Source organism: Lissotriton helveticus, chromosome 10 (genome assembly GCF_964261635.1).
Source record: "Lissotriton helveticus chromosome 10, aLisHel1.1, whole genome shotgun sequence".
Lineage (NCBI taxonomy): Eukaryota > Metazoa > Chordata > Amphibia > Caudata > Salamandridae > Lissotriton > Lissotriton helveticus.
Genome location: NC_136071.1, coordinates 1,136,857,943 through 1,136,885,615, shown reverse-complemented (window position 1 = coordinate 1,136,885,615; position 27,673 = coordinate 1,136,857,943). Strand labels below are relative to the sequence as shown.

At 48.2% G+C, this 27,673-nt stretch overlaps 1 protein-coding gene across 1 annotated transcript in view; it reads right to left on the bottom strand.

Annotated features, from left to right (window-relative positions):
• Positions 1 to 27,673, bottom strand: part of GADL1 (glutamate decarboxylase like 1) — a 654,887-nt gene that overhangs the window by 477,838 nt on the left and 149,376 nt on the right. Inside the window, exons 2-3 of the mRNA XM_078663939.1 lie at positions 22,314 to 22,480; positions 13,512 to 13,638 (exon numbers count right to left, since the gene is read on the bottom strand). Coding sequence (XP_078520065.1) covers positions 13,512 to 13,638; positions 22,314 to 22,480 — 294 coding nt within the window. The remainder of the gene's footprint in view (positions 1 to 13,511; positions 13,639 to 22,313; positions 22,481 to 27,673) is intronic.

Sequence of the window (27,673 nt, the reverse complement as noted above, 5' to 3'; positions counted from 1 at the left end):
GACCTGAGAAACGACGCGGACCCTTATTACATATTTTGCAGGGGGGCTCATTGTTTTGTGTTATAACACTGCTCAACACAATAGCATACAATGTTTTTTAACAGACAATAATGCAGTTTCTATGGCTTTTATGCATATATATCACTGGTTCATGGTTCCTTTCAAAAGATACGGTGACTCCTCTTGACCCCCAGTTTCTGCTGGGAAAAAAACTTGCACTCCCAATAAATGTTCTGTTTTTTATATTTTTAGGAAGTTCCGTGCTGATCCAAGATTTTCGGTGACCTTAGGCAAAAAGATACATTTTGCTGCTCTGTTCTTTCCTTGTAATTGGACCAGATTCGATTCTGTTAGGAGCTGTTCTCTTCTCCTAGCTGGGGGCGCCTCTGGCACACGCCTCGTCTCGATGCATTTTCCTGCAGAGCTCTCAGTCAGGTTCCCTGAGGCTTAGAAAAGTGATGGAGGCGATGCCTGCCCAGGGGAACGCGGAGCCCGGACTGTGGAAACCTTCGCATGCTTGGCAGCCCACGTGCATGCGGGGCGCGCGGGAGTGACAGCCGGGACCCCTGGGTGACCCGCGCGGAAGCGGTGACTGCTTCCTGTCCTGCCGCCGTGAAACGCGAGGACCTCTCTGGCAGGTGACAAGGACCTGCTGCCCCCCAGGGTCAGAGCCGCGCGCCGCGCTGAGGCCGCCCCAGTGAAAGTCACAGCAGAGATGGGCTGAAACCGGCAGGGAAAACAGTTCAAACCGAACATATGTGGTGTATTTTCAGAAAGTAGAAACATGGGGCGTCCCATCATCAGCGCCGGCCGTGCTCAGAGCTGTCCCCTGCGATTCGGCAAACATTCCTTTGGAAATCCGCCCAGATGGTTATCAACAGTGTAGTATTAATGTTATTTAACCCTTCTCTCCTCTGTATTTGCATTTCTTTAACGCGCACATACTTACTACTGTGAACACTTGGAGCTGGCACATTTATGAGGCTGTGCGTCATTTTTACGCCACTGGTGCGTCACTTTTTGTGACGCACCAGTGGCGTAAAAAATGCGCCTTGTTGTGCCATATTTACAAAGTGACGCATCTAGGTAGATGCGTCACTTTGTAAACCCCTGCGCCACATTACACCTGCGCCAGGTATAATGTATGCAAGGGGGCGTATTGACGCAAGAAAGGGTCGTAGAAGTGACGTAGTGAAATCTATGTGATTTCACTGCGCCACTTCTAGGACACAAATGCGTCAATTTCTTACGCCTGCCTCACAGCAGGCGTAAGACTGACGCAGGCCCTTTCACATAGGGCTTGCCCCATGTGAAAGGATACATTGCTGGAGTTGCGTCACTTTTGTGACACACTCCAGCAATGCGCCACTTTTGCGCCATACAGATACGTCAGAAATACTGACGTATCTGTAACTCCTTGCGCCATGATGCGTCATACTGTAAATATGACGCATCATTGGTGTCGGCAAGGAGGGCGCAGTAAAAAGTGACGCATCGCTGTTTTCACGCAGCGATGCGTCACTTTTCATAAATGAGGCCCAAGGTTTTTTTTAGGCGTCATTCACACCTTTAACATCCAGAACGCCTTGCACCCCTTGTCGGTACTCTTTTATTGTAATTGTGCAGCGTCATAGTGCGGAAATAAAGTGACCATTTACTCCCGCAAAAAGCTGGTGGCAAATTTGCATAAATAAATGTAAAAAAAAAAGACTCGGAGGAGGAGCTTGGCGGGCATCTGTGATGGCCGCGTGAGCACAGCGCTCTCCGGGCCCCCGCCACTCCCGGCATGATATCCTGAACATATCCTGAATAATTACAGGGATTCTTGTAGAGGAACCTGGGCTGATCTTGATACTGTTTTTGGATTTCGATTTGGACCAGGGGCACCGAAGTTACGTCGACTCGAACTTTCGGGCCCGCCCTGGTGGTGCGCCCGGGACTTGGTGAGGCTCTGTTGCCGTGTCTGAGTTGAACAACAGCGGCAGGGGATTCGACTTGTGGGTCCCCCGCTTAACTTTCGGTTTCGATTTGACTCGGACTACGTTCTCCAGTGGAGGTGTCTGGCCGGTGTTGAGATCAGCGGCGCGAGGTCGCAGTTGCACCTTCTGTCTGCTTTGTGTCCTTTCAGGCCGCTTCACACCTCGGTGTGCCCTCGTGGCTGACTTTTGGCTCCGGCACCTTATCTTCCTGCGGCCATTTTCAACAGGTCGCTTGGGTCCCTCGGGGACGGATTCTCCACTATGACTGGCAGAGGGGACCAAGAGAGGCGAAAGACCAAGACGCCCCTTCGCGGGGGCCAGGTCCAGTCTAATATCATGGACCGGTACACTCAATCGAAGGGGTCCCCGGGAGCTGCCTTGCCTGGCCCGAGTGCTGTGGGGCACCCTTTGGAGGCTTCGGCAGAGCCGTCCCTGCAAGACATTATGGGCGCCATCTCTGGCATAAGAGAGACCATCGGTCAACAGTATGAGGCTATTGACGTGAACTTGATCAGGGCCGGCCTATCTAAAACCAATGAGAAGGTGAAATCGTTGGACCTCAAGTCATCTAGACTCACGGCCGACGTCTCTGAAATACAGACGGAGATTGGCAACCTTAGAAAGGCAAATGATTTCATGACTCAGCGCTTGGAGGATTTTGAGAACAGAGCACGGCGCTGCAACGTGCGTGTGGTTGGTGTTCCGGAAAATCCTGACCCACATTCTGTTGATCTCCTGGTTGAGGACTTCATACAAAACTACCTTTCTCCATCTGGATTGAGCAAATTCTTTGCGGTGGAGCGTGCCCATCGCGTTCCGGGCGGCCAGGGCAAACCGGGCGCCCCGCCGAGGCCCATTGTTGCAAAACTTTTTCACAATATGGACCGAGACGCTATCCTGCAGGCCTCGCGAGTTAAGGGCCCGGTGGCCTTCGAAAATGCCACGGTGAACTTTTATCCTGATTTCTCCCAGCTTGTGCAGAGACAGCGAATGGGCTTCCGTGGAGTCAAGAAGCGTCTTCGGGACTTGGGACTGCGCTATGCCATGCTTTTTCCTACCAGGCTGCGAGTTGAGTACCGTGAACGGACCCTTTTCTTTGATCGGCCTGATTCGGTGAATGACTGGTTGGACTCTTTGCCGGACCGGCCTACTTTGACTGAGCCCACCGAGCACCCGGGTGGTGCCGAGGGTGGTGTAGAGAGTTGAACTTACTGTCTGCGCCCCTGTCTCCATGTAATGTGTTTCTTCCTGGGTTCTATACTTGAGTGCCTTTATTTTCTGTGTCTTTTCTTTTTCTTTATCTCTATCGGGGTGGCGGGTGGGACTGGGGCCTTTTCCTCCTCTGGGGTCTTTTTGTAGAACGGGGGTTTTTGAGCGACAGGCACACTGCATGTTGGGGTGGCTTTTTTGCTTATTGCAGGGGTGCAGGGTGGGGGGTGTTTTCTTGGATGTTGGGGGGTGGATTGGTGGGGTGTTTGAGGTTCGTGTTTTGTTTTTTCAAGGCGATTCTATCTTGATAATGGAATTTTCAGTGCCATGCTCATTTGGGGATGGTTCCTGCATCACTTTGTGGGATGGGGGGTAGCGGGTTGAAGTTTGTTTCATGGAATGTCAATGGTCTAGGGGATCGTATAAAGCGGGGGGTGGTGCTGCGATGCCTGCGACGTTTGTCTCCCGATGTTGTCTTTCTGCAGGAGACACATCTAGTGGGTAATACTTGTCATGCAATGAATAGGTGGCGCTATCGTCTTGTTGCGCATTCAGGATTTACTACGGGTTCCAGGGGGGTGGGCATCCTTCTCCGGACTTCCCTTCCCCTTGCTATAGATGATGTAATCCTCGATGATCGGGGGCGTTACGCCGTCCTCGTGGGACGATACGAGGGCCGAACCCTTTCCCTGTTCACCGTCTATGTGCCCCCCGGCCTACAGTCCTCTACCTTCTCCGATTTGGGCCGAGTGCTGTTGGGACTCCCTGATGGTGCTCTTTTCATGGCTGGTGATTTTAACGCTGTTCTCTCCGGCCTGAATGATCGTTACCCCCCTAGGGATACTCCTTCGGCCCAATTGTGGCTGGGTGGCTTTTTGGATACTTTTGGTTTGGTGGACTGTTGGAGACTTATGAACCCCACTCAGCTTCAATACACCTTTCATTCTGGAGCCCATGGGAGTTTGTCTAGACTGGATTACTTCCTCATGCCAGCTGCACAATCGTCGGCTGTCCGGGAGATTAGACACCTTCCCCGGGGCATCTCGGACCATTCTCCGCTCTGGCTTTGTTTTGATGTGGGGGTGGAGGCGGCGGGCCGGGTGGCCCCTATCAACCCTTGGTACCTGACCTCCCCTGTGACCCGTGGTCTGTTGATTAAGTCCCTGGACAACTACTTCCTAGATAACGAGGGGTCTGTCTCCTCTGCGGTGTCCCTTTGGGAGGCTTTTAAGACAGTGATTCGTGGGCAGGCCCTGTCTCTTATTGCTGAAACCAAAAAGGCGAGGAATCGGGAGGTGGTGGGTCTTGAAATGGAAATACTTGAGCTGGAAGCTGACTTGGAATCGAGTGTTACTCATGACAAGCTTCATGCCCTGGGTCTGAAACAATTTGCCTATAAGTCTCTGGTCACAGATGCGGCTAAAATTATGTTTCGAGAGCAACAGGGTCGTCTGTATGATGTTGGGGACAAAGCGGGTAAATTGCTTGCCTGGTTGGATAAGAAGGAGAGGGCGAATCGAGTCGTGCCTGTGATTCGGACTTTGAATGGTGTGAATGTGACTGATCCAGTTGAAATAGTTGATTGCTTTGCTGATTATTTTCGTGCGGTTTACTCCCCAGTGTCGAAGCGGGATACAGACGACTCTCGCCTCTTGTTGCGCGACATAGCTTTGCCCTGCCTCTCTGATCTGGAGCGGGACTCTAAGGAGGGCCCGTTCTCTAAGGACGAAATAGCGACTGCGATTCGCTCTCTCCGTTTGGGCAAGGCTTTGGGCCCGAACGGTTTGCCAATCGAATTATACAAACTGTGTCCTGATAAGATTGCGCCCTATCTTCGAACAATGTTTTCGGAGTCCCGTGAACGGGGTGCTCTTCCCTATGACCAACGCCTAGCTACGATTGTTGTAATTCCTAAGGACGGTAAGCCCCGGGATCTTTGTTCGTCGTATAGACCCATCTCCCTTTTAAATGTTGAGCCCAAGGTTCTTGCCAAGGTCTTGGCTACTCGCCTCCTAACGGTCATTAGTGACTTGGTTCATCTGGATCAGTCCGGTTTTATCCTGCACCGTAACACTGCTCTGAATCTGCGTCGCCTCCACGGAGCCATCGCGAGGGCGGGGCTTCTGACGGAGCCGGCCATTTTGGCTTCGTTGGACGCCTCGATGGCCTTTGATACGATAGAGTGGCCCTACCTTTGGGCGGCTCTTGAGAAGTTTGGTTTTGGCCCGGGGTTTATTGGATGGGTGAAGCTGCTGTACACCGACCCCCTGGCGCAGGTTGTGGTTAACGGCCGAGTTTCGGTTCCCTTTTCCCTTGGTAGGGGTACCAGACAGGGCTGCCCCTTGTCTCCACTGCTGTTTGCTCTCGCATTGGAACCGCTGGCTGCGTGGCTTCGCTGGGAGCCTTCTATCAAGGGTATACGTTGGTCCCCGGATCTTGAGGACCTTGTTTCGCTTTACGCGGACGACATTCTTCTTTATCTTACTTCCCCGCGTAAATCTTTAAATGTTTTATTTGATGTTCTCACCTCGTTTGGCAAAAATTCTGGTTTGGTTATTAACTGGGCTAAATCCTGTGTCTATGTTCTTTCGGGTGATCTGCCCCCATTGCCGAACAGAGTTCCTATCCAGATTGTTCAGTCCGGGTTCAAATATCTGGGGATTTTTATTACGCTGGATTCGTCGCTCCGGTTTGAACGTAATCTCCTTCCCCCACTTCTTAGACTGAGGCTGGATGTGGCCCGTTGGCGTAGATTACCGTTGTCGCCGCTGGGCAGGGCCGCCCTTTTCAAAATTATGTCCCTACCTCGATTCCTTTATGCACTCCAAAATTCTTATGATCCTATCCCTGCTACCTATTTCCGAGAGGTTGAAAGTCTGCAAAGGCAACTGATTTGGGACGGGCGTCCACGTCTCGCCCTTGCGAAGCTCACCATCCCTTGGTATGACGGGGGCATAGCACTTCCTGATATCAGGAGATATTACTGGGCTACCCAACTGTCTGCCATTAACCATTCAATGTATTCCCGGGTCGGAACCCGGCCTTTGACATGGATAGACTCCAGCTGCCGGGTGGGGACTTTAACAGAGCGCTTTATTCTAGGTCGGCTGGGCGCCATCTTACGGGCCCTACCAGGATCGCGGTTAGTGTATGGCGCGCTGCGAATGTAAGCCTGGGGTGGGACGACCGAGTGACGCTTGCTACTCCGCTCTTTGCATCTGAGCGTCTGGGATGTCTCTGGACGACGAAGGGGTTTGACCGCTGGGATACGATTGGTATTTGTAGAGTGGGTGAAGTATGTGTGAATGGAGCGGTGAAGTCCTTCGAGACCCTTCGGAATGAATATGAACTGAGTGATAGGGAATTTTTTAGATATTTGCAGGTCCGTCATGCTCTCGCTTCTGTTCTGACTCCTGGTGCCGCTCTTCCCGAATCCTCCCCCCTCGAGGATCGTATCCTGGACGGCCATCTCCCCGATAGCACTATCTCCTTGATTTATAAGAAGCTGATTCACAATCGCGCCGACTTGCTTGTTCGACTCAGGGAGGCTTGGGTCGGCGACGGGCTGGAATTGGATGACGAAGATTGGCAGTCGGCGCTGTCTTCTCCAAAAGAGGTCGCCATTCCTGCCCGCCTCCGTCTAGTTCAGCTTAAGATCCTCCACCGGGTGTACGTCACTGGTCCTCGTTTGGTTGTGATGGGTTTTTCCCCGGATGGCCTGTGCAAGCGTGGGTGTGGGATGAGTGCTACGTTTCTTCATATTATCTGGGAGTGTCCGAGGGTGGCTGCCTACTGGACGGAGGTGGTTGCGGTGATGACTGATGTGACTGGAATTGCTCTGGCGCCAGAGGCCCGGAGATGCCTGTTGAATGTGTGGGAACCCACCGACTACTCGGTGGCCCAGACCAGATGGGCGACCCTGGGATATATGATTGCGAAGCGAGACATAGCGCAACTTTGGGGCTCACACAGGCCCCCCAGTGTCTCTGTGTGGGAAGACAACATGGACTGGTCTATGTTCCGCGAGAAGACTGTTTACACAGCCAGGGGCAGGCCTAGGGCATGGACGAAGATCTGGAGTCAGTGGAACGCCTATCGCGGTGATATTTGCGCTCCTCCCTTGGTTGAAACCCCTGATGTTATCCTGTCTCCCTAGGCCGACGTTGCTGAACTTTCGTATACTGTCCCTTGATTTGATTGACCTCCCCGCTGTCCCCCCCTGCCTTGCCTTATCCTGTTGATTGTGACTTTGGATTCCTGATCAGTGGGGTTTCCCTCCCCCTCCTGGGCTGACTCCGTTTATTATGCATTCGCCTTTTAGATGTTTGTTTGTTTTTGTGTGTATAAAATGGAAAATTGTCTTCTCCTGTTTTACAGTGTGGGCGACATCCTGTATCCGGTTTGTGCCCGCCCGCCGGAAAGGCTCTCATTGTTTTTATTACGTTGTGCTTTGCTTTTAGCGGCCAGCCCGTGCGGTTGTAGGCCCATCTCTGTAAATTTGATTTTGTTGCTCAATAAAAGTTTTTAACCAAAAAAAAAAAAAAAAGACTCATGATATTTCTGCAAGTTAATTTATATGTCTGCATTTATAATTCTTGATTCAAGAAAATAAAGTGCATCATGGCTGAAGTAACATAACTAAGGCAAGAAGGGGATGGCTGTTAACGCAGAAGGACATTTTTAATAGGGGGGCCTAGTATTCATAAAGGGAAAAAAATAAGATCAATAGTGTCATGGCTAGTAATTTGTTATGTGTGATAAGATGTTTGAGAAAATGTGTTGGTTTCCTATGGAATCTTGGGCCACAAGTCAAAACATATTGGGCCTGATTATGATGTCGGGTGAAAAGCCTCCGTCCAGCAGTCGGAGGCTTTCAGCCCGATATGGCAGGCTTACAGTCCCACCGCCGTATTAGGATGTCTGTGGTCGGAGTGAGACCTGTGAGGGGATTCCGGCCGCCATCTGGATTATGATGTTGGTTTCCGACAGCCTTTCCATGACGGCCTAACAGGGCCCCTTACCCCTGGCCCTCCGCAATGGGTACCTTGGGTGCCCCCCTACACATCGTTGCACCGAATGGCAGGCACTGTGAGGGATGTTTACAAATCTCTATTTGTCAATGGAAGTTTGCGCTGTGGGCCTTTTCCGCCCGCAGCACAAACGTCCATTGACAAACAAAGTATCCAAACATTGAAACATAATTTTGCCGTGGCACTGAAAAGGCAGGCAATTGAAATGAAGTTGATTTCAACTTGCTATGGGCAGCCAGCTTTCCCCTAGTATGAGGCACAATCGCATCCCTCGTGAGCATCTCTGAAAACTTGGTGCAACTGAGTCACTATTTCACATAATATCCTCTCAAGTTTCTGCTCCTTGACAAGATTGACCACAGAATTTTGCCCATCTCTTGTATGTACAAGCAGTGGCCGCTGGTGACTATTGAAAGTGGTAGGGCGTAAAAGTTGTGTGTGAGTTGCCGGTAGTGAGTCAGCGAGCCCGACCGCCATAAGGGGAGTTCGGGGGGAGTGGGTTCTCCTCCCAAGAAATATTTGAAAAACAATGGTAAATTGTGCATTTTCAAACAAATTTGATAAAGGAAGATGGTTAATAAAGCAATTGTGAAAGTGTAGTTATGACATCAATAAAGAGATTTCATATAATAATGATGTAGGTAGCTGCTTATTCAGTATTGCCACAGAAGTTCTTAACAGACTTTGTGACTACACCTCCTCTGAATATGCTTGAGAAGTGTTTACATCTGATGCCATGATGACAGCACCAGTGGTGGCTGCTACTTAACAGGGGTGTCGGGGCAGGGAAGAGGATATTTGATATTTTTTTCAATTTTGCTTTAGAAACACAACAGATTCTATTTTGTGAATCATTTTGGCGGTCAATCTCCCTTCAACCGATTTACAGAATCTTCAAGTAATATTGTTGCTATTATGGGCACTATGAGGCTGAGCTCTAGGAGAGACCCCGATGCATCTGCAAACATCATTGGCATCTGTGCATGACATCTGCATAACATTGTATGTGCGTCTTTGATGCATTCACTGGGCTGCAGCTCTTTGCAGCTCTTTTAGCAGCGCTACCTAACCATGTATAACATTCTGTGTTTTCTGACACAATCACTGTAACATGCTGTAATTTCTTCATCTGTGAATTTGTTGACTCAAGTACAACCATGTTTTTCTGCACGGCGTTTCGAGATGCTCAGTTAATGTAGCACGAGGGCTGGGAGGATGTAACCAAAATGTGATGTAGCCTCTCACATGGAGTAGCGGGGCTAGCAATGACTACTCCTCACAATATTTGGCAGTGGCAAGGATTATATTTCTGCAGTAGCACCAAAAAAGCTTTATGCTGCATAACGTACATGCTACCACAGTAACTTTTGTAAATTTGGGCCATGTACACAGCACTACATGCTGTACTTATCACTGCTTTTGTGAATCACAACCTCTCCCCTCATACATGTTTTTACGCAGATTTGTGAGTTATTCACGAAGGACATTTTTAATGTGATACTTGTTTTATAAAGTGTCCCAAGCACAAATGTTTTTGGATGCGCTGCAGCTTCAGACGCCAGAGATGTCAGACTGCACCTTTGAGAAAATGCCAATTTACAAAAACAATAGAACACATAGGGCCTCATTTATGAAATGTGTTGCATCGCTGGGGAAAAACAGCCATGCAACACTTTTCATTGTGCCATCCTTACGACACCAAGGATACGCTGTATTTACACTACGGCGCTCCATGTCTCAAGGATTGCACAGATACGTCAGGAATCATGACGTATCTGGTGGCGCAGTAATGACACATTGCTGGAGTGTGTTGGTAAACTAACGCAACTCCAGCGATGTGTCAGCACACATGAGACGAGCCCCATGGAAAAGGCCCGGCGTCACTCCTTCCACCTGCTTGAAGAAGGCGCAAGGATTGCGACGAAGTCAAGTTGTTGGAGTGGCTCAGTGAAATCTGACAGATTTCGCTACGCCACTTCTACCAGTCTTTTTTACGTGGGAATGCCCACCCTTTATGCATTCTACCTGATGTAGGTATAATGTGGCACAGAGCTTTACAAAGTGACATATTTGCATAGATGCAGTACTTTGAAAATAGAGAGTGTGGTGCATTGTTTATGCTGCTGCAGCATCAGAAAAAGGTGATGCAACGGCGGAACTTGCCTAACCCTGGGCGTAGTTCATGAAGTAGAGCTACGCGTATACGCGAAGTGCACTTCTCACTACGTGAGGTTCGTGAGCTCCATGTAGCACTACGCGAACTGCGTAGTACCCTGTTCGCGATTATTGCACAGTGTCGGATGCTTGTCCGCACAGTGCAATCATTGAAAACAGCATCTTGCACAGTGCGAGCTGTCTTTTACTGCCGCTCGAGTAGATTTTTACTCGAGCGGCAGCTTTCTCAATGTGGACTGGTAGTTTCTCATCGCGAGCATACGCGACCACTTGCAATGAGAAACTTTACTCGAGCTGCAGCTTTCTCAATGTGGACTGGTAGTTTCTCATCGCGAGCATACGCGACCACTTGCAATGAGAAACCTGACCTCCCCACGTTGAGAATCTCGCCAGGAGGTTTATTTTCCACGCTCGCGTTTGGCAACTTGATGTTACTGATCATGAACGAGGAAAAGTCTCGCCGGGATGTCATTTTGCATGCTCGCGGTCGCCAACTTGACATCAAGGACCGCAAGCAAGCAAAAAATGACTACTGCACTACGCTACGCTACGAGTGTTTGCACTGTGCTACGTGCAGTTCGCGTAGTGCGAAGTAACGCAACCTTTGCAAAATACGCGAGCGTATCGTAGTGCTTTGCCCAGGGTTAGACTTGCCCTCATAAATAAGGGCTAAAGTGCTTCACATACAGCCAAACAGAATGCCAGTGTAAGATCTCCTGCTGTCATGCTATTGTGTGAGACTACTATGTCAGTTTTTAGATCTGAGCACCCAGATCTGGTGTTAGCTAAAATGCTTCTAATATTTAATACATATAAAAAAATAAAATCATGGGGAGGTTTCAGCTACATCTATTATGTTTTCCTGCTTTTGTTGGAATTCAAGTTGGTTGAATAAGAGACACTTTGCGTTCCCTAAGTATTTGGCCAGACATTGTGTCTTGACAGAAAAAAAACCCACATAAAAGCGAAACATGTTCTCTTCGAAAGAGAGTCTCTGATTTTGTAATTTAGTATCTGGACTTTACCTGTAATATACAACTTTTTCAAAGTATAGGGACTGATTCACAAAGCTCTCTTGCATTTTTGAGTACGGTTACACTCTTAAATAAGTTTACTACTTTTTGGCGTCCACAAACTGTAATTCTTTAGCAACTCACACTTTTGTAGTAACTTACACTTTTAGTCACTTCAGCACTACTAAAGGCAAAACACTGGTACTGCAGCAACTTCTCATAGAAAACAATAGAGGTAGGAATGTGCTACAAATGTGCAAGTTATTACAAATATGTAAGTTACTACAGTTTGTGCAGTTTGTACCATGCTGAAAAGTATTGAACTTACTTAAACGTGTAAGTTACTACAAAAGTGCAGCTTATGAATAGCGCCTTTTAGAAAGCTCTGTAGTTCTACTGCAGGACTACAAACCATACCACAAAGTGCAGTTTGTCTATCAGGCCATTTGTTTGCACTTGTGATTAGAAATGGACTCAGAATTGGATCTGAAGTATTCTGAGGGATTTGAGTTGAATTTAGCTAGCAATTTGAACTGAAAATGTGACACTTACATTTTGAAATAGAGTTTCACTTCTTAATTCTAAACCTTCTTCATTTTTTTCAGTTGCAATTTAGATTTAATCATAATAGGCTAATATACTTTGGGGAGTGAAGTTCCAGATGCAGATGTATTCATGTGTTGTAGAGAAATCAAGCTAGATAGATCCACACGTTTCAAGGATGTAGTGAAGGGGAATCCACATGTTTTCAGGATGCTGATATGATTGTGGAAGCTCATATTCCCAGGGACCAATCTGTTTTAATGAGGACAAGATCTGATTGGATCCACCTGTTCACAGGATGAAGTGAGCATGGGGTTCACCATATCTACAGAAGGACAGGAGCAGGTCCACCAGTTCCCAGGATGAAGTAAGCACGTAATCCACACGTTCCCAGATCCGATCCACCTGTTCCCATGATGAAGTGACCTGAGGATCCACATGTTTCCAGGATCACATGACCAAGTCCGATCCACCTGTTCCCACGTAACCAGAGGATCCATGTGTTTTTAGGAGGACATGAGCAGGTTGGTTACACGTGTTCCCACAATGAAGTAAGAAAGGAGATTCAAATGTTTTAAGGAGGATTCGAGAAAACGAAATCCACATTTTTCCAGGATGAAATGAGTTGGGTGAACCACATATTTTAAGGGGCAGCATGATTAGGGTGGGCCCACAGGTTTACTGGATCAAATGAGCAGGGAGATCCACACATATCCAGGAAGACATGAGCAGTGTGGATCCATATGTTCCCAGGATGCAGTGAATATGGTAGATTCACAAGTTCTCAAGAACAAATCAACACAGTAGATCTATATGTTCCCAAATAAAGTCTGCAAGGTGTACCGACAGCTAGCAGGCCCACATAGGCCCCAGAGGAAGCGAACTAAGTGGACCTACATGCCTCATGATACTCATGTGGACCAGGATGCATTAAGTGTGTGATATGGTCATTATATATAACTCATGGTAAGAAAATATATGTTTCAAGGAGAGGCCTGTGTTTTTCCTTATTCTCTGGTTATTTGGTTATGCACAAAGAAAACTCCTTTGAATCCCAGAAAAATAACAACATAACTACCCTGTGTTCATTTCCTTAACCCCTTCCATGCTGGGCCGATTCCGCCGCTGTGCGGTAAACAAACGAACAGGGCGGGGCCGTGATGAACCCCTGCCGTCATCAGCACACGAGCACCGTGGAGCGTGACGGCTGGGGTTCGTCATCAGCATGGAAGGGGTTAATGCCACAGTGATCAGCGGCTTGTTTATACAATGGACCACTGGAAGATGCATTCAAATGCATACCAGTATGTGTAGCATACACTATCTTTAATGCAACTTTGTGCACAAAGATTGTGGAACTATCCAGTGACCTGTAAAATGATATAGGATTTGCATGGCACACTAATCACATTAGCATTATAGTGCTAGTTTTATGCACGTTAAACTTCAAACATCATGGGATCATTGAGTAGTACGATGCATTCTTGAATAAACAAAATGTCACTTGATTTGCAGAACTTCAGATGCAGTAAAACTGAATTGTAAATTATTTGAGTGCATACTTGTTTTAACGCTATAACGTATAGTGTTCTGGCATAGTTGCAAGAGTCGCTGGTGTGTTTCCCCTCTGTCTCGCAACTCTAGGTCAATTCGCTTTTTCAGTTCTTCTGGAGGCAGCCACTCACAAACCTATGGCAATAATAGGAAATATAAGCAACACAAACATATTCACAGCCAAATCCAAAGAATTCAGGAACTTTTGCTGTTGTAGAAGTAGGTGTAGGTGTAGGTGATGTTTTTGTCAATGCTATTGACAACACAATGTATATGTCAGATGATACTCTGGTTATGATATTCTTGTACTGCACCTCAGTGCAATACACCCTCAGAGGAAACCAATGTTACTTGTTTCCACATCATGGATTTGTTTGGAGTTTGACATCCAATTAATTCACCCATGATCAAAGACACACTCCCTGAATCAATGAAAAGAAAGTCAAGAAACAACACAGCTGCCTCGTTGATATATCATCTCATCTGTTTCCTTTGAGGAAAGACATTACTTTACCTCATCTATTCTCAAAAACACTCTAATTAAGTTACTTCTCTTGTGCATGCTCTAATTGGATTGTAAGCAAACAGTCTGTCAAGAAATCACAGGTCAACTATCCCAATAATTAAATTGATTAGAATAGGGTATTGAGCATGACATCCTTGGACAGTGTCTTCCATGTCATTTATCATCATGTATGAAGTCCATCTACGACTTTAACAGATATCCCCCTTTTCTCCCTCTGAGGATGCTTGGAGTTAAGTTTAATTCCATTCCCTCCAGGACCTTGAAGGTTCATAATTAGTTCATAATTTTTTTTAAAGGTTTTTGTATCATCGCTGAAAAATGAATTGTCTCCAGATTCCACACATGTTCCAGACATAGATATTGAAAGAAGTCAGTGCTTAGTTTTGCTAGTACTTGTGGGGGGGGGGATATACAGAAATATGTTTTTCAGTATCAAGACACTTTGGTGTGGTTAAGTGTGACCAGAACACATGTAAGACACTGCAGGCTTCCAATGATACAAGAGAGAGGGGGCTTCAGCACTGGCACTTCCCACCTAGCACCTCCCATTTGATAGACCTGACTAGCTTGGTTAGTCGCGCCATGTAGTCTGGGTCAGCAAGTGAGCATTCCTTATCTCTTGATGGTGGGTGTTAGGGAGACTGGATGTGGGCAGTTCCAGGGCTGAGAGGGACGTTAAAGTCTAAGGGGCATGATATTACTTGCTCAAGGGGATGGAAACATTTCTAGTGTACTTTATGAAGTGTGACAGATCTGACTCCTCTGTGAAATGCTTAACTTAAAATGGTAAATGGGCAGTTCTTACCAATTTCACCAGTTGCAGATCCTAAAGTGACTGTGATAGCAATATATTCCTTTGTTGCTTTGACGGCATGTAACTTTAACGCGGAAACTGTTATACTCCAAGGCTGAGTTAGAAAGCCAATGCTGTTTTCACTCTGTTCTGACAACACTTAACACAACCCATGCGGTCAAATTCTGATCTTTCCATGGTGGGGCATTCTGCAGGGAACTGTACCCCACCCCTCTTGCAGCAGCAGGAGTTGTTTCCTGCTCCCACAGAGTACCGCGCTCAAGTTGTCCTAATTTTTTTGTTTTACTTCATACACTTTATATTCCAGCAAGCTTGCAAAGTTTTGACAAATAAATGTGAATTTGTGAGTCTAAAGACTTTGTGACTTTGTGACTTTGCACACAACTAGCCATGTTGATACTGTTTCTCTTTAGAGCTGGCTAAGATCTCCTTCTTGAATTAAAATTTTGATCCATGCTTCCTGTGCTTTTCTATCATGCCAGGCAGCATCTGGACATGCCCTCCTATGTCAGTCCTAGTATTCGGGGTTCCATTCTGATGGGTGGACTGATACTTCGCGTGTTATCATTTGGGGTGATCATTTCATGGCCAGTGGAGATTGTGCATGAGGGTGGGACTCATTATATTGGCAGCCATTGAAACAATTGATCCTCAGATCCTTACGTATACTGCTGAGTGGCACTGCAGCTCTTGCCTGGAAAAATATCCCAGTTGACCAGTTTAAAATGGTTTTTCTGAACCTAGCTGCGGAATCCGAAGTTTTCAGAAATTACATTTGGTACAAACAAGGGAATCTCTTCTAGGTAAATGAAAACACCAAGGTAACCGTATAGACACCAACACACGATTTTAACCACTTCCAAAACGCATAGGCTTTGAAGTAGAGTTTTCTCTCTATCAGTACAGATGTTGACCTAAACTCCATACTCCATCAACTGCATCTAGTAGAGGCCATTTGTAAATGGTCAAATTGAATTATTCCCATGATCCAGGATTTTTTTTATTATTATGGATTAAATTATTGTTGTTCATAAGTGTATTAAAGGACTTTAATTCGAGGAATGAGGCCTTTCTAATCTTGCAATGTAGAGCTCTAGGACTCTAAACCCATGGATATCTATAAAGGATACGCCTATCTATTAAGGATAGGCCTCTTTAACTTATAGGAAAACTCTAATCCCTATTGTTGACTCCATAGAGGTTGTTTTGGGGACGTGCTCAACTGCTTTTGATTCGACATGCACATGCAGTCTCAGAGGTTGCAAGCAGTAAAGCTTATTGTTGTGTTTGTGAAACATCCACCTTGTTCCCACTCAGTGAAGAATGTTGCCACATTATTAAAACTATCCTCAACAAATATCGTCTGCATTATATCATTTTGCAAATTCATTGTATTCATTTTTCAAAATGTTCATTCTTTCCTATTGTCTTTCTTCTTGATTCTCATTTTTTACCTTTTCATTCCAAAAGTGCAGTTTTCAGTGAGAGCTCATATACAGCTCCTTTCGACAGGAGCTACACTCATGGACTATGCAGTCTCTAGAAGCATAATCACCTAATGTATGAGTTGAGGAACGTGGCTACATCCTTACATTGTGGAAGAGGTGTGGCGCAGCGGTCAGGGCGTCTGACTCCGGAACAAGGGGGCTCATGGTTCAATCCCCGTCGGCAGGTTAGCCCTGCAACATGTGACTCTGGATAATAGCTCGCTTAATCTTCCTGACGGCCCCTCAGCGCCTTGACACCATCGGGTAATTGTTCGTGCTTTACAAATGTGAAATGGACTATGATCTAAAATATGACATTTTCAAAAGCCGTAGTATTTATGAAGAAGTGTTAAATGGATCGAAGCCTTGGTTTTGCCAATCAGGAGGTGACACTGGTTAATGGAGGGTTATCTAGCTCTAGTGCATTTTCCTATTTTCATTTTCTTATCAGTTTATCTGCTGTGAAGAAGTATAAACGTGACATGTTTGTCTAGGAATCGCCTTTATTTACAATATTACAATTATTATTATTATTAGCGGGTTTGTAAAGCGCTGGAATCGACTACACAAGGGAGTATCTCTGCGCTGTGGAGCTTTCATAAATGGTAGTAATGCATACCGAAGACCGAGACAAAAGCACAAAGAGAGAAAAAAAAGAAAAACAGGAAAGAGAATAATAATCATAAAGGGTCAGAAAGCCCAAGAAGTTAAAAGAACCAGAAAATAGATCATCGAATCATCACATCAACCCTAAAACAGAAAAGTTTTCAATTTACTTCTCAAACTGGAGTGGTTCACACATTGTCTCAGAGAAAGGGGAAGATCATTCCAAAGTGTAGGACCAATGACAGACAGTGCTTTGCCGCCCTGTCTTGCCTTTTTTATCCTAGGCACCTTCAAAAGCAGCTGATTGCTAGATCGTAGACACCTGATAGGAGCGTAAGAAACACATTTTTCTGCTAAATATGAGGGCCCTAAATCATTTATTCCTTTATGGACAATACAGCAGACCTTAAATTTAATCCTCTGACGGATAGACAGCCAGTGAAGCTTGGTCAGAAGGGGCTTTGAAGGAGTTCTGGGGGGGGGCATTTAAGACCAGTCTGGCGGCAGCATTCTGAACTACTTGGAGTCTGTCTAATACTCCTTCATTGGCAGATGCTAACAGGCCATTACAGTAGTCAATACGACTTAATACCAGCGCCTGCACCAGGGTCTTCTTGGTAGAATCAGGTAAGAGAGGAAATACCTTACGAAGAAGGCCAATCATGTGAAAACATGTCCCAACTATGTGGTGTCCCTGTTGTTTGAAAGTTATGTGAGCTATTTCAGGTGTTCATCAAGATTTCTTTGTGTGATAAAAACCCTGCGGCTTTAACTCGTGAATGTTTACACCTGGTAATCGCTTCCTGGCTCTGGCTCCAGAATAACTTCAGGGGTTATGCAGCCCTTTGTGTTGAGGCAGGACACAGCCTATTCAAGTGCAAGAGGAGTTGTGCCCAGCTCCCCACTCTGGATATGGCTCAGGGCACATCACTGCCTTAATGGGTGAAATGTGCTTCCCTCTTGTGACTGTCCCGGTCGGAGTGTAACTGGGCGTTAGGGTAGGAATGCTGCAGTTGGGGAGGTTGACTGACTGAGGCCTACAGTGGGTGGGCTCTACTGAACTTGTGAGTGGATGACAGACTGTTGGGAGTGACTCTGAGATTGTATTGTTTACCGGAGCTGCTTGCGAAGAGCTCAATGATGAGATAGCTGAAGGTGAAAGATACTTGCTCGGCTGCATTGTAAGGGAGCGCCCGTATCCAATGACATGCCGTCTTGGAGTGGCAACTAGCTGGTGATACCTTCCCTCCAGCAAACGCTGGACAAAATCCTGGCTGCCATTGCAGACTCCAAGACCTCCTTCCAGACGCAGGTAGGGAGTGTCTTGGAGGAACTGGGCCTCCTGCGGATGGACCATAAACTCTGAGATAAGGCCTGGGAGAAGGAGGTGGTAGTTGAGGAATTTAAGCAAACACAACAGTTGCTATAACATCAGCAGACGGACCTAGCCAAGAGAGTGAAGATTCTGGAGAGCAGACCGGAGCACGCTGAGGGCTGCAACCGGTGCAATAATGTGCAGGTCGTGGGACTGCCTGAGGGAGTGGAGGGGAATGACATGATTGCTTACTTGGATAACTGGATGAAAACTCATATGGTCCCTACAGATCTTACCCCCTTCTTTACCCTAGAGCCTGCATTCTGAGTTCCAGCGAGGTCCGCTACCCTGGGACACCCACATAGGCCAATGGTGGCCAGACTGCTGCATTACCAAGACCATGACATCTTGCTCCAGGAAGCCTGCATGAGTGTCCCGTTCCATGTTGATAATACAACAGTGACCTTGTTCCTCAATTTCACTGTGGCAGTGCCAGCTAAAAGAGCTTCCTTCCTGGAGGATAAGAGAGAACTGCAGCAACTCGCCCGCAGATACTCTCTCCCGTTCCCTGCTAAACTTTCTGAGTTCCACCAATGCTTGGCAGTGGCTGGACGAGTACCAAGCGGAGGGCACGAGTGGTGGTGCACCGGAACAATATTCTCTCCCTCGCAGGTAATCAAGGAGGAGACATCGGGATCAGTCTCAGGCAAAGACGTGTTTGGGGTCCAACGAGAGCTCAGGCGAAGCAGGACAGGGCGGCAACCCTGATAACAGTAACAGTGGAGTGGAGTTCAGACTCAGAAGCTGGAACTCACTCTGAAGGACACCCAGGTGATACCTCAGATGATACCTCAAGTGGTAAGCAGTGTATGCCACCTGTGACACCGCATATGGCAATTGAGCTGCTTTGATTGACTGTTGGTATGTTGGATAGGTAGGCATGCAGGAGGGTGGTGCTATTGGATGGGATACGGAAAACCTGTACATAACAAGGCTGCAGTATGCTACCAAGAAGCAGTGAGGAGACCCTCCTAGAGGTGGGCTGTGTCTGTGCCCCTGTGGCACTGACATTGTTGCTGATCTCTGTACCGTGGCCTTGGTGGATGGAGCTTTGTTGGGGAGTACCTGACCTCCCACCACCTGCTTAAGCTGCCTGGAGGACTGCTCAGAGAGGAGATGTGGGAGGGGGAATTGATTGCTCTTCTCACCCTGCTGCTCATGAGTTTGAGTGGATTTGGAGGTGTTTGGTGAATGGAGGAGGGATTTGTGAAAGTCACTGACTGCTTGGAAGCCATCACGCTGAAACCCCTGTAGGTTCTTGTTGAAGCATATGGCTTGCCACCTAGGCCGTTCCAATGAGGTATTAGCCCAGACAGTGGTGACTCTTTGGGAGACTGGGGTGGATGAACCTCAGACACATAATGTCCTTCATTTACTGCTGTCCCTGGGAAAGAGTAGACACCTGGTTAGATGGTTGTAGAGAGCCCTCAATGGATTGGTTTGGAAAGATTTGAACACCCTCTGGCAGAAATGGAATACTATACTGGACAGAGAAGTTGCAGATAAGGAATGGGCACAAATGTTGGCTTATCCACAGATAGTGTTCCAGAATACCAGGTTTAAAGTGATTCAGTTTAATTTTCTCCACCAGACCTAGCTCACCTCAAATAAATTATATATGGAGGGAAACATAAGTGCTGTCCTCGTTGTGCATTGATGGAGGCAGATTTTTTACCAGGTCCTGTACTGATGTAGATGCATTTCGGACTGCAGTGATGTTGAGTCTGAATGTAACACTGAATCAGGATGTGCCGTGTACCTTGGAGGTGTTCCTGTTTGGTTTATTCCCATGATCAATATTTACCAAAGTGGGGAAAACGTATCATGGATTTGGCTCTCATGTAAAGCAAACAACTGATTTCCATGACATTGAAATCGACGGTTGTATGGGTGATAGCGAGATGTAAACGACTGTCAGGGAATGGGCTCGGACGAAGGCCTCAGCACTACACAGAGGGGAGGCATGCATAGTGAGGAGACGACAGATAGCCTCACTATTGACGGAAGAGTTAGACACATTTGAACGCTGAGGGACATGATCAGTCATTGTCCAAAGGACAGGGATCTGGGAATGAGAGTGGACTGGCCGACTAGGTACACACAGGGAGACATAGCTACTTAGCTACATACACGAGAGGGCAGTGGTGTTGTGGTGATTGGTTGTCCATACACTATGGAGAGCCACACTTTGGGGATGCAAAAGTTGCCATGCTGATGTCGTCTGTCACCTGTTTTTGGTGACAGTATTTTCAATGGGGGGAGCTCTCACCTGCCTTTTCCCCTTCATACACTGGTTGAGATGCTAAGTGATAGCCCACTTGTATCCTACTTGGAGCCCACTGTTATCACTGGTTGTTTCATTAATGGTTTTATTATTGGTACACAAATGCATATACAATGCACATTTGATTATTCCCTCTTGTAGCTCCTTATACATTCTAGGTAACTGGGACCGCTGGGGTGAGCCTCAGAACTATACGACAGATATGTAAAACTGTACTTAGTCAATGTATAATAGATGAGTTGTGATGTTACTCTGTGGACAGGCATGATGGAAACAGACCAGTTACTGTGCTGCTCTGAACTGTGCTTGTGTAATGTTTTGAAACGACTAAGAAAAAAAAATGTTTAAATAGAAGAAATACACAAAGCCCAACTGTCAGCCACACCCAGTCCTGTGACCCAGAGTCAGGCTAAAGACACTAAATGGCTAAGGCACAAAAATGCTAACTTTCTAAAAGTGGCATTTTCAAAATTGTAATTTAAAATCCAACTTCACCATAAAGTAAGATTTTTCATTACTATTTCAAAGACCCCAAGCATGATTAGGTTATCTTTTCCTATTTGGAAGTTACAATTTATTGAATGTAATGAGGTAACTCGAATGTTACCCTAGGAGAGAGGTAGGCCTTACAGTAGTGAAAAACTAGTTTAGGATGTTTGTCACTACCATGACATGTAAAACTAAAAAGTACAAGTACATGTCCCACTTTTAAAGTGCACTGCACCCTGCCCTCTGGGCTGTGCAGGTCCTACCCTAGGGGTGACTTTCATTTATTTAAAAGGAAGATTTGGACATTGCAAGAGGTTTATTTTGCCAGATTACATGGCAATTGTAAAACTGCACAGAAATGGAGTGCTACTTAAGTGGGTGGCATAGTCAGTGACACAGTCCACTCGTAGCATTTAACTTACAGGCAATGGCTCGGGTAGTGCCACCTTACTAGGGACTTACACATACATTCAATATGCCAATTAGATAAAGGCCAATCTTACCATGTTTTAAGGAGAGAGCAAAAACACTTTAGCAGTGGTCAGCAGTGGTAAAATGTGCAGATTTCTAAGGCCAGCAAAAAGGAAGTCAGACAAACGAGAAGTCTGATGGCAAAAGGTTAGTTGGCAAATCACGCCAAGGATGCCAGGTCTAAGAGGTTTCCATAACAAAATAAGTAAAATAAAATGCAATGCTAGAACCAAAGTGCAGAACAACAAAAACAAATTACAATAATACTGCACAAAACACAACCACACATAAACAACACAATACATCAGCACTCCATATTCTTGGCATGCATTACTACCTCCAGAAACCTGCTTTTAGGATATGATGAAAAAAGATGTTTGGACTAAGCAGTGCCTTAAATTACCACTGAGGACAACTGATAATGACAACCAGAATATATTGTGAGAAAGTCCTTAGTCACTAGACGTCTTCAGTCTTCTGGCTCTATAGATTGAGCGCTATCACCTCCCTTTACCAGCGCCAACCACTCAGCAAAACCTGCACCTAGTAGGCCATCTTTGCTGCAATACTTAGAAAACCCTTGCTTTGATATCACTAATCCTTCTTGATTGAGCTACACCATGACCAGTCAAAGAAGTCAGTTATATTGTCATGCAAAAATAAACAATCAAGATCTATTTCATGAAGTTGTACTGCTGAAGAGGGAAAAACTGAAAAATTATATGATTTAGGCACACCTCAATGCAAAGAAGCCATACCTTCTCATTTACATCTGTGGCCTTCTTTACAGCATCTTCCATGATGATATGGTACGCTTCCTCTACAAACCTCTGCCCCGCTTTTGAATCGATAATTGGTCCATTCAGAACGACCCCGTCCACCAGCACAGCGGTCTTCTTCATCATCTCCGAGGTGTGGTGGTCCACTGTAGGGAAAACATTCACCAGCATGAGTACGTAGTCAGAAGAAAGAATAGCAAGAGTATGTGTGCTCATATCTCAAAATCTATCAAACTCACTACACCCATCTTTTACTTAAGGCTCAGTTATGAGTGAAGTACTATCTCATAAACCTGAGAGAGAGCTCTTCTGCAGGAAAATAAAGCGCCCAGTTCCCTGAGGCACAGTGCCTGATGCGTAGCCATTTCTTGAAATAGTCAAGCTGTTGAAAGGCATTTCAAAACAATTACTATGCTGCAAGACGAGTCTCACTCTAGCGTCTAGAATGCTCTACAGAGAAATTCATTACATTTTTAAATTTATTTTATACTTCTCGTTTAATCTTTGTGAGACCTTTCATAAGAGAGCCCTTGGATATGTTATTTCCCTGTTGTATGATGGAATGGTGTGGATGTGCAAAGCATTCTGCACATGTGTTGTATGATAGTTGCAGCTCTATGATACTTCAGACCCCTGATGAGGCACCAAAGTGCATTTGCGGATGGTTGCTATGCTGGACCATGGGTGTGCTTGGCTCCAAGCATTTACTTTTCTGGTGCGAGTAGTGTTTCGATGTTGTACATGAGGACCATTGTTGCCCTTGTATTGTGTTCTCAACTTATCGTGTTCTTCTTTTACTGTTCTCTGGTGTGTTGTGAAGTCAAAGGAATGAGGGATGGGGTGCTTATGATTACAAGAAGAAGTGTAGCGTTGGAGAGCGGTTGTGTGAGTGCATTGTAGCCTATGTGGGATCACAGTTGTTCATATCCAGTAGTGGTTGCCACTGCAAACCTATAGCTACACATATGTGTGGTGTGTAGCACACATGTTTGAGAGGTCGCTGCACATGCGGCTGTGCCTAATATCCTGAGGGTGATCTGTGTTCAGCTTTGAGCGGGTATGATCCCGGTTCATTATTTTCCATCTCCTTGACTGATGATAACTGGTTCTGTATGATCATCTTAGGAAGACTCAAGTCTTCTCTGCCTTTTTGAATTGCATGTGATGTTGAGAGTTTCTTCTCTTTGGCTGGAAAGAATCCCACGGTTCAGCTAATTGTCCATAGAAAGTTAATCCACCAAAACATTTCTACTTATAGTGTATGTAAGAAAGGCAGCGGGCCATAGAAACGCACCTGGCCCTTGTTCAAGTCTCCCAACAGTTGAAATACGAAAAACATGTGCACACACTACAAGCACCTGCTGCCAAGGTAAAATCCCCAACATAGGTTTCAGACAATGATATAGACCGTTGAGGTGCACCACATCAGTAACCCTAAAGGGATAAGGAGAGAAAACCGTAATCAAAAAAGTAAACTGTGTGTAGTTCTCGTCTTTCTTTTCTTTTCCTTAAAAGCAGCTCTAAGACAATCTGAGTGTTGTTGGCCAAGGGCCTGATTACAACTTTGGAAATCTGGGAACGGGTCACCACACCAGCGCCCCACTCCCAGACTGCCAAAGTCGACTGGCGCCCACGCGCCAGATTGTGAATTTCCTCGTTGTGTCTGTCGGGTGGATGGACGGCACGGCGGTCCAATTGCAGTGCCTATTGAAAAAGCACCGCAGTGGGAGCACTTAAGGCCATTCATGCATGACAAGGACTGTGCAGTCTATGGGTGTGGCCACCTGCATACATCCCAGTGCACATGGGCAACATGTAGTGCCCCCTTTGCCTTCCCACTATCAATCAATCAATCAAAGCATTTATATAGCGCACTACTCACCCGGAGGGTCTCAAGGCGCTGGGGGCGGGGGGGGGGGGGGGGTCCGCTACTGCTCGAACAGCCAGGTCTTGAGCTGCTTCCTGAAGGCGAGGTGGTCTTGGGTCAGGCGGAGGTGGGTCGGGAGGGAGTTCCAAGTCTTGGCGGCCAGGTAGGAGAAGGACCTTCCTCCTGTGGTGGCTCTTCGGATGCGGGGGATGGCGGCGAGGGCGTGGCTGGTCGATCGAAGCTGGCGTTTGGGAGCGTAGAAGTTGAGGCGGCTGTTGAGGTATCCTGGGCCTTGGTTGTGTAGGGCTTTGTGAGCGTGGGTGAGGAGCCGGAAGGTGATTCTCTTGTTGACCGGGAGCCAGTGCAGGTCTCTCAGGTGTCCGGAGATGTGGCTGTGGCGGGGGATGTCCAGGATGAGTCGTGCTGAGGTGTTCTGGATCCGCTGGAGTCTCTTCTGGAGTTTGGCGGTGGTTCTGGCGTAGAGGGAGTTGCCGTAGTCCAGACGGCTGGTGACGAGGGCCTGGGTGACCGTCTTCCTGGTCTCGATGGGGATCCATCGGAAGATCTTACGTAGCATGCGCAGGATGTTGAAGCACGACGAGGAGACGGCGTTGACTTGTCTGGTCATGGAGAGGGAGGAGTCCAGGATGAAGCCCAGGTTGCGTGCGTGGTCTGTGGGTTTGGGTGCGCTGCCCAGGGCGGGGGGCCACCAGGAGTCGTCCCAGGCGGAGGGTGATGATCCCAGGATGAGGACTTCCGTCTTGTCCGAGTTCAGTTTCAGGCGGCTGTTCGACATCCATTTGGCTACGTCTGTCATCCCTTCGTGCAGGTTGGCTCTGGCGGTGGCGGGGTCGTTGGTGAGGAAGAGGATCAGCTGGGTGTCGTCGGCGTAGGAGATGATGTTGAGGTTGTGCTGGCGTGCGATGTCTGCGAGGGGGCTCATGTAGACGTTGAAGAGTGTTGGGCTGAGCGAGGAGCCTTGAGGAACGCCGCAGATGACTTCGGTGGCCTCCGATCTGAACGGGGGGAGGCGGACTCTCTGTGTCCTTCCGGCGAGGAAGGAGATGATCCACTCCAGTGCCTTCTCCTGGATTCCGACGTTGCTGAGGCGCTGTACTAGGGTACGGTGGCAGATAGTGTCGAAGGCTGCGGAGAGGTCCAGGAGGATGAGGGCCGCTGTTTCTCCGTTGTCGAGCAGCGCTCGGATGTCATCGGTAGCTGCGATCAGGGCGGTCTCGGTGCTGTGGTTGGCCCGGAAGCCCGACTGCGAGAGGTCGAGGGAACCGTTCGTCTCGAGGAAGGCGGCCAGTTGCTTGTTGACGGTCTTCTCGATGACTTTTGCCGGAAACGGGAGCAGCGAGATGAGGCGGTAGTTCTTGAGGTCGGTGGGGTCGGCTGATGGTTTCTTTAGTAGAGCGCTGAGTTCGGCGTGCTTCCAGCTCTCCGGGAAGGTGGCGGTGTTGAAGGAGGTGTTGATGATGTCCCGCAGGTGGGGTGCGATGACAGCGTCGACCTTGTTGAAGACGTGGTGAGGGCAGGGGTCTGTCGGAGATCCGGAGTGGATGGAGTTCATCGTGCAGACGGTGTCTTCGGTGCTGAACGGGGTCCAGGCGCGGAGGGTGGTTGTGGGGGGCGGTGGTTCGGTCGTGGCGTGCGTCGGTTGAGTGCTGAAGCTGTTGTGTATGTCCGCGATCTTGTTGTGGAAGTAGGAGGCGAGGGAGTTGCAGAGGTCTTGCGAAGGGGTGATGTCGTTGTTTCCGGCGTTGGGGTTGGAGTTGGAGTTGGGGTTGGAGAGCTCTTTCACGATGTTGAAGAGTTCCTTGCTGTTGTGTGCGTTGTTGTCCAGTCGTTCCTTGAATGCGGTTTTCTTGGTGACGTGGATCAGTTGGTGGTGTTTTCGGGTGGCGAGCTTGAGGGCAGTCATGTTGTCCGGTGTTGGGTCTCTGCGCCAGGTTTTCTTGAGTGCTCTGCAGTTCTTCTTGGTGCTCTTGAGTTCGTTGTTAAACCATGTGGCTTTCTTGCTGCTGGGTCTGCTTGGCGGGGTCTTCAGAGGAGCGAGGTCGTCTGCGCAGTCGCTGATCCATTTCGTGAGGTTGGTGGTCGCTTGGCTGGGGTTTGCTGTGCTGGTGGGAGGGTTCTTGCTCAGGGAAGTAGCGAGCTGGTCTGCAGTGATCTTGTTCCAGCTTCTGCGGGGAACCTGTTGCTGGTGATGGTGGAACGTGGTCCTTCTGAAGCTGAAGTGGACGCAGCTGTGGTCCGTCCAGTGGAGTCCCGTGGCGTGGCTGAAGGCGATGTCCTTGCTGGAAGAGAAGACCGGGTCGAGTGTTGTCCGGCGTAGTGGGTGGGGGTGGTCACCAGCTGCTTGAGTCCGAGGTTGGCGAGGTTGTCCAGCAGGGTGGTGGTATTGCGGTCGTTGTTGTTCTCCAGGTGGAAGTTGAGGTCCCCGAGGAGGATGTAGTCGGCGGAGGGGAGGGCGTGTGGGCTGATGAAGTCGGCGATGTCTTCGCTGAATTGTGTGCGTGGTCCCGGGGGTCTGTAGATGAGGGTGCCTCTGAGGGTGGTCTTGGGGTTGACGTGGATCTGGAAGTGCAAGTGTTCGGCGGGTGCGAGGGTATCGTCGGTGTCGGTCGTGATGCGGATGGTGTTCCTGTGGATGATGGCGATGCCTCCTCCTGTCTGGTTGACGCGGTCTCTCCGGATGATCTTGTAGCCGTCCGGGATGGCGATGTCGGGTGCTGAGGAGGCATTCATCCAGGTTTCCGTGAGGAAGGCGACGTCTGGGGCTGTGGTGTCGAGCAGGTTCCAGAGCTCGACGGCGTGTCTGTGGACGGAGCGGGTGTTGAGCAGGATGCACTTCAGGTGGGTGCTGCCGGAGTTTGGCTTGGTGGGTGCTGGTGTGGCGTGGGTCCGGTTGCAGGTGAACTTGCAGGAGTGGCAGCTGAAGGGTCCGTGGGTGCGTCTCGGTGTGGCTCGGTAGCAACGCGGGGTTCGGCCGGTGTTGAGTGCGTTGAGTTCGGTGGCGTCGTAGGTCCGTCGGGTCGGCTTCCGTCGGTGGGGGCCAGGGGTCCTGGCACTGGGAGCGGTCCAGGCGCAGACGGGCTTAACTTTGGCGCACCATCGGCGCTCATTCGGCGCGCCCGCTGCGCGTCAACACTGCGCGTTGGCCACTCTGCCATATGTGGAGAGTGGGGGGGCGGAGCGTGGGAGGAGCAGCTGGGAGGCGGGAGCGGGGCGGCGAATGGGTGGGCGACCCAGGGGAGTGGGCGGGGCCGCAGGGGGGCAGCGGCGGGGAGGTGGCGGGAAAACGCGGCAGGGGCTGCCCTCAGCAAGGGGGCCAGGGGACAACGGTGGGCAGAGGCGGGAAAAGCTGGCAGCGACGGGCCAGCACAGGCACAGGCAACACAGGTAGAGAAGGCAGAGACACACAGAGACACGGCGGAGCACAGAAGCAGGGGTGGAAGGAGCAGGCAGC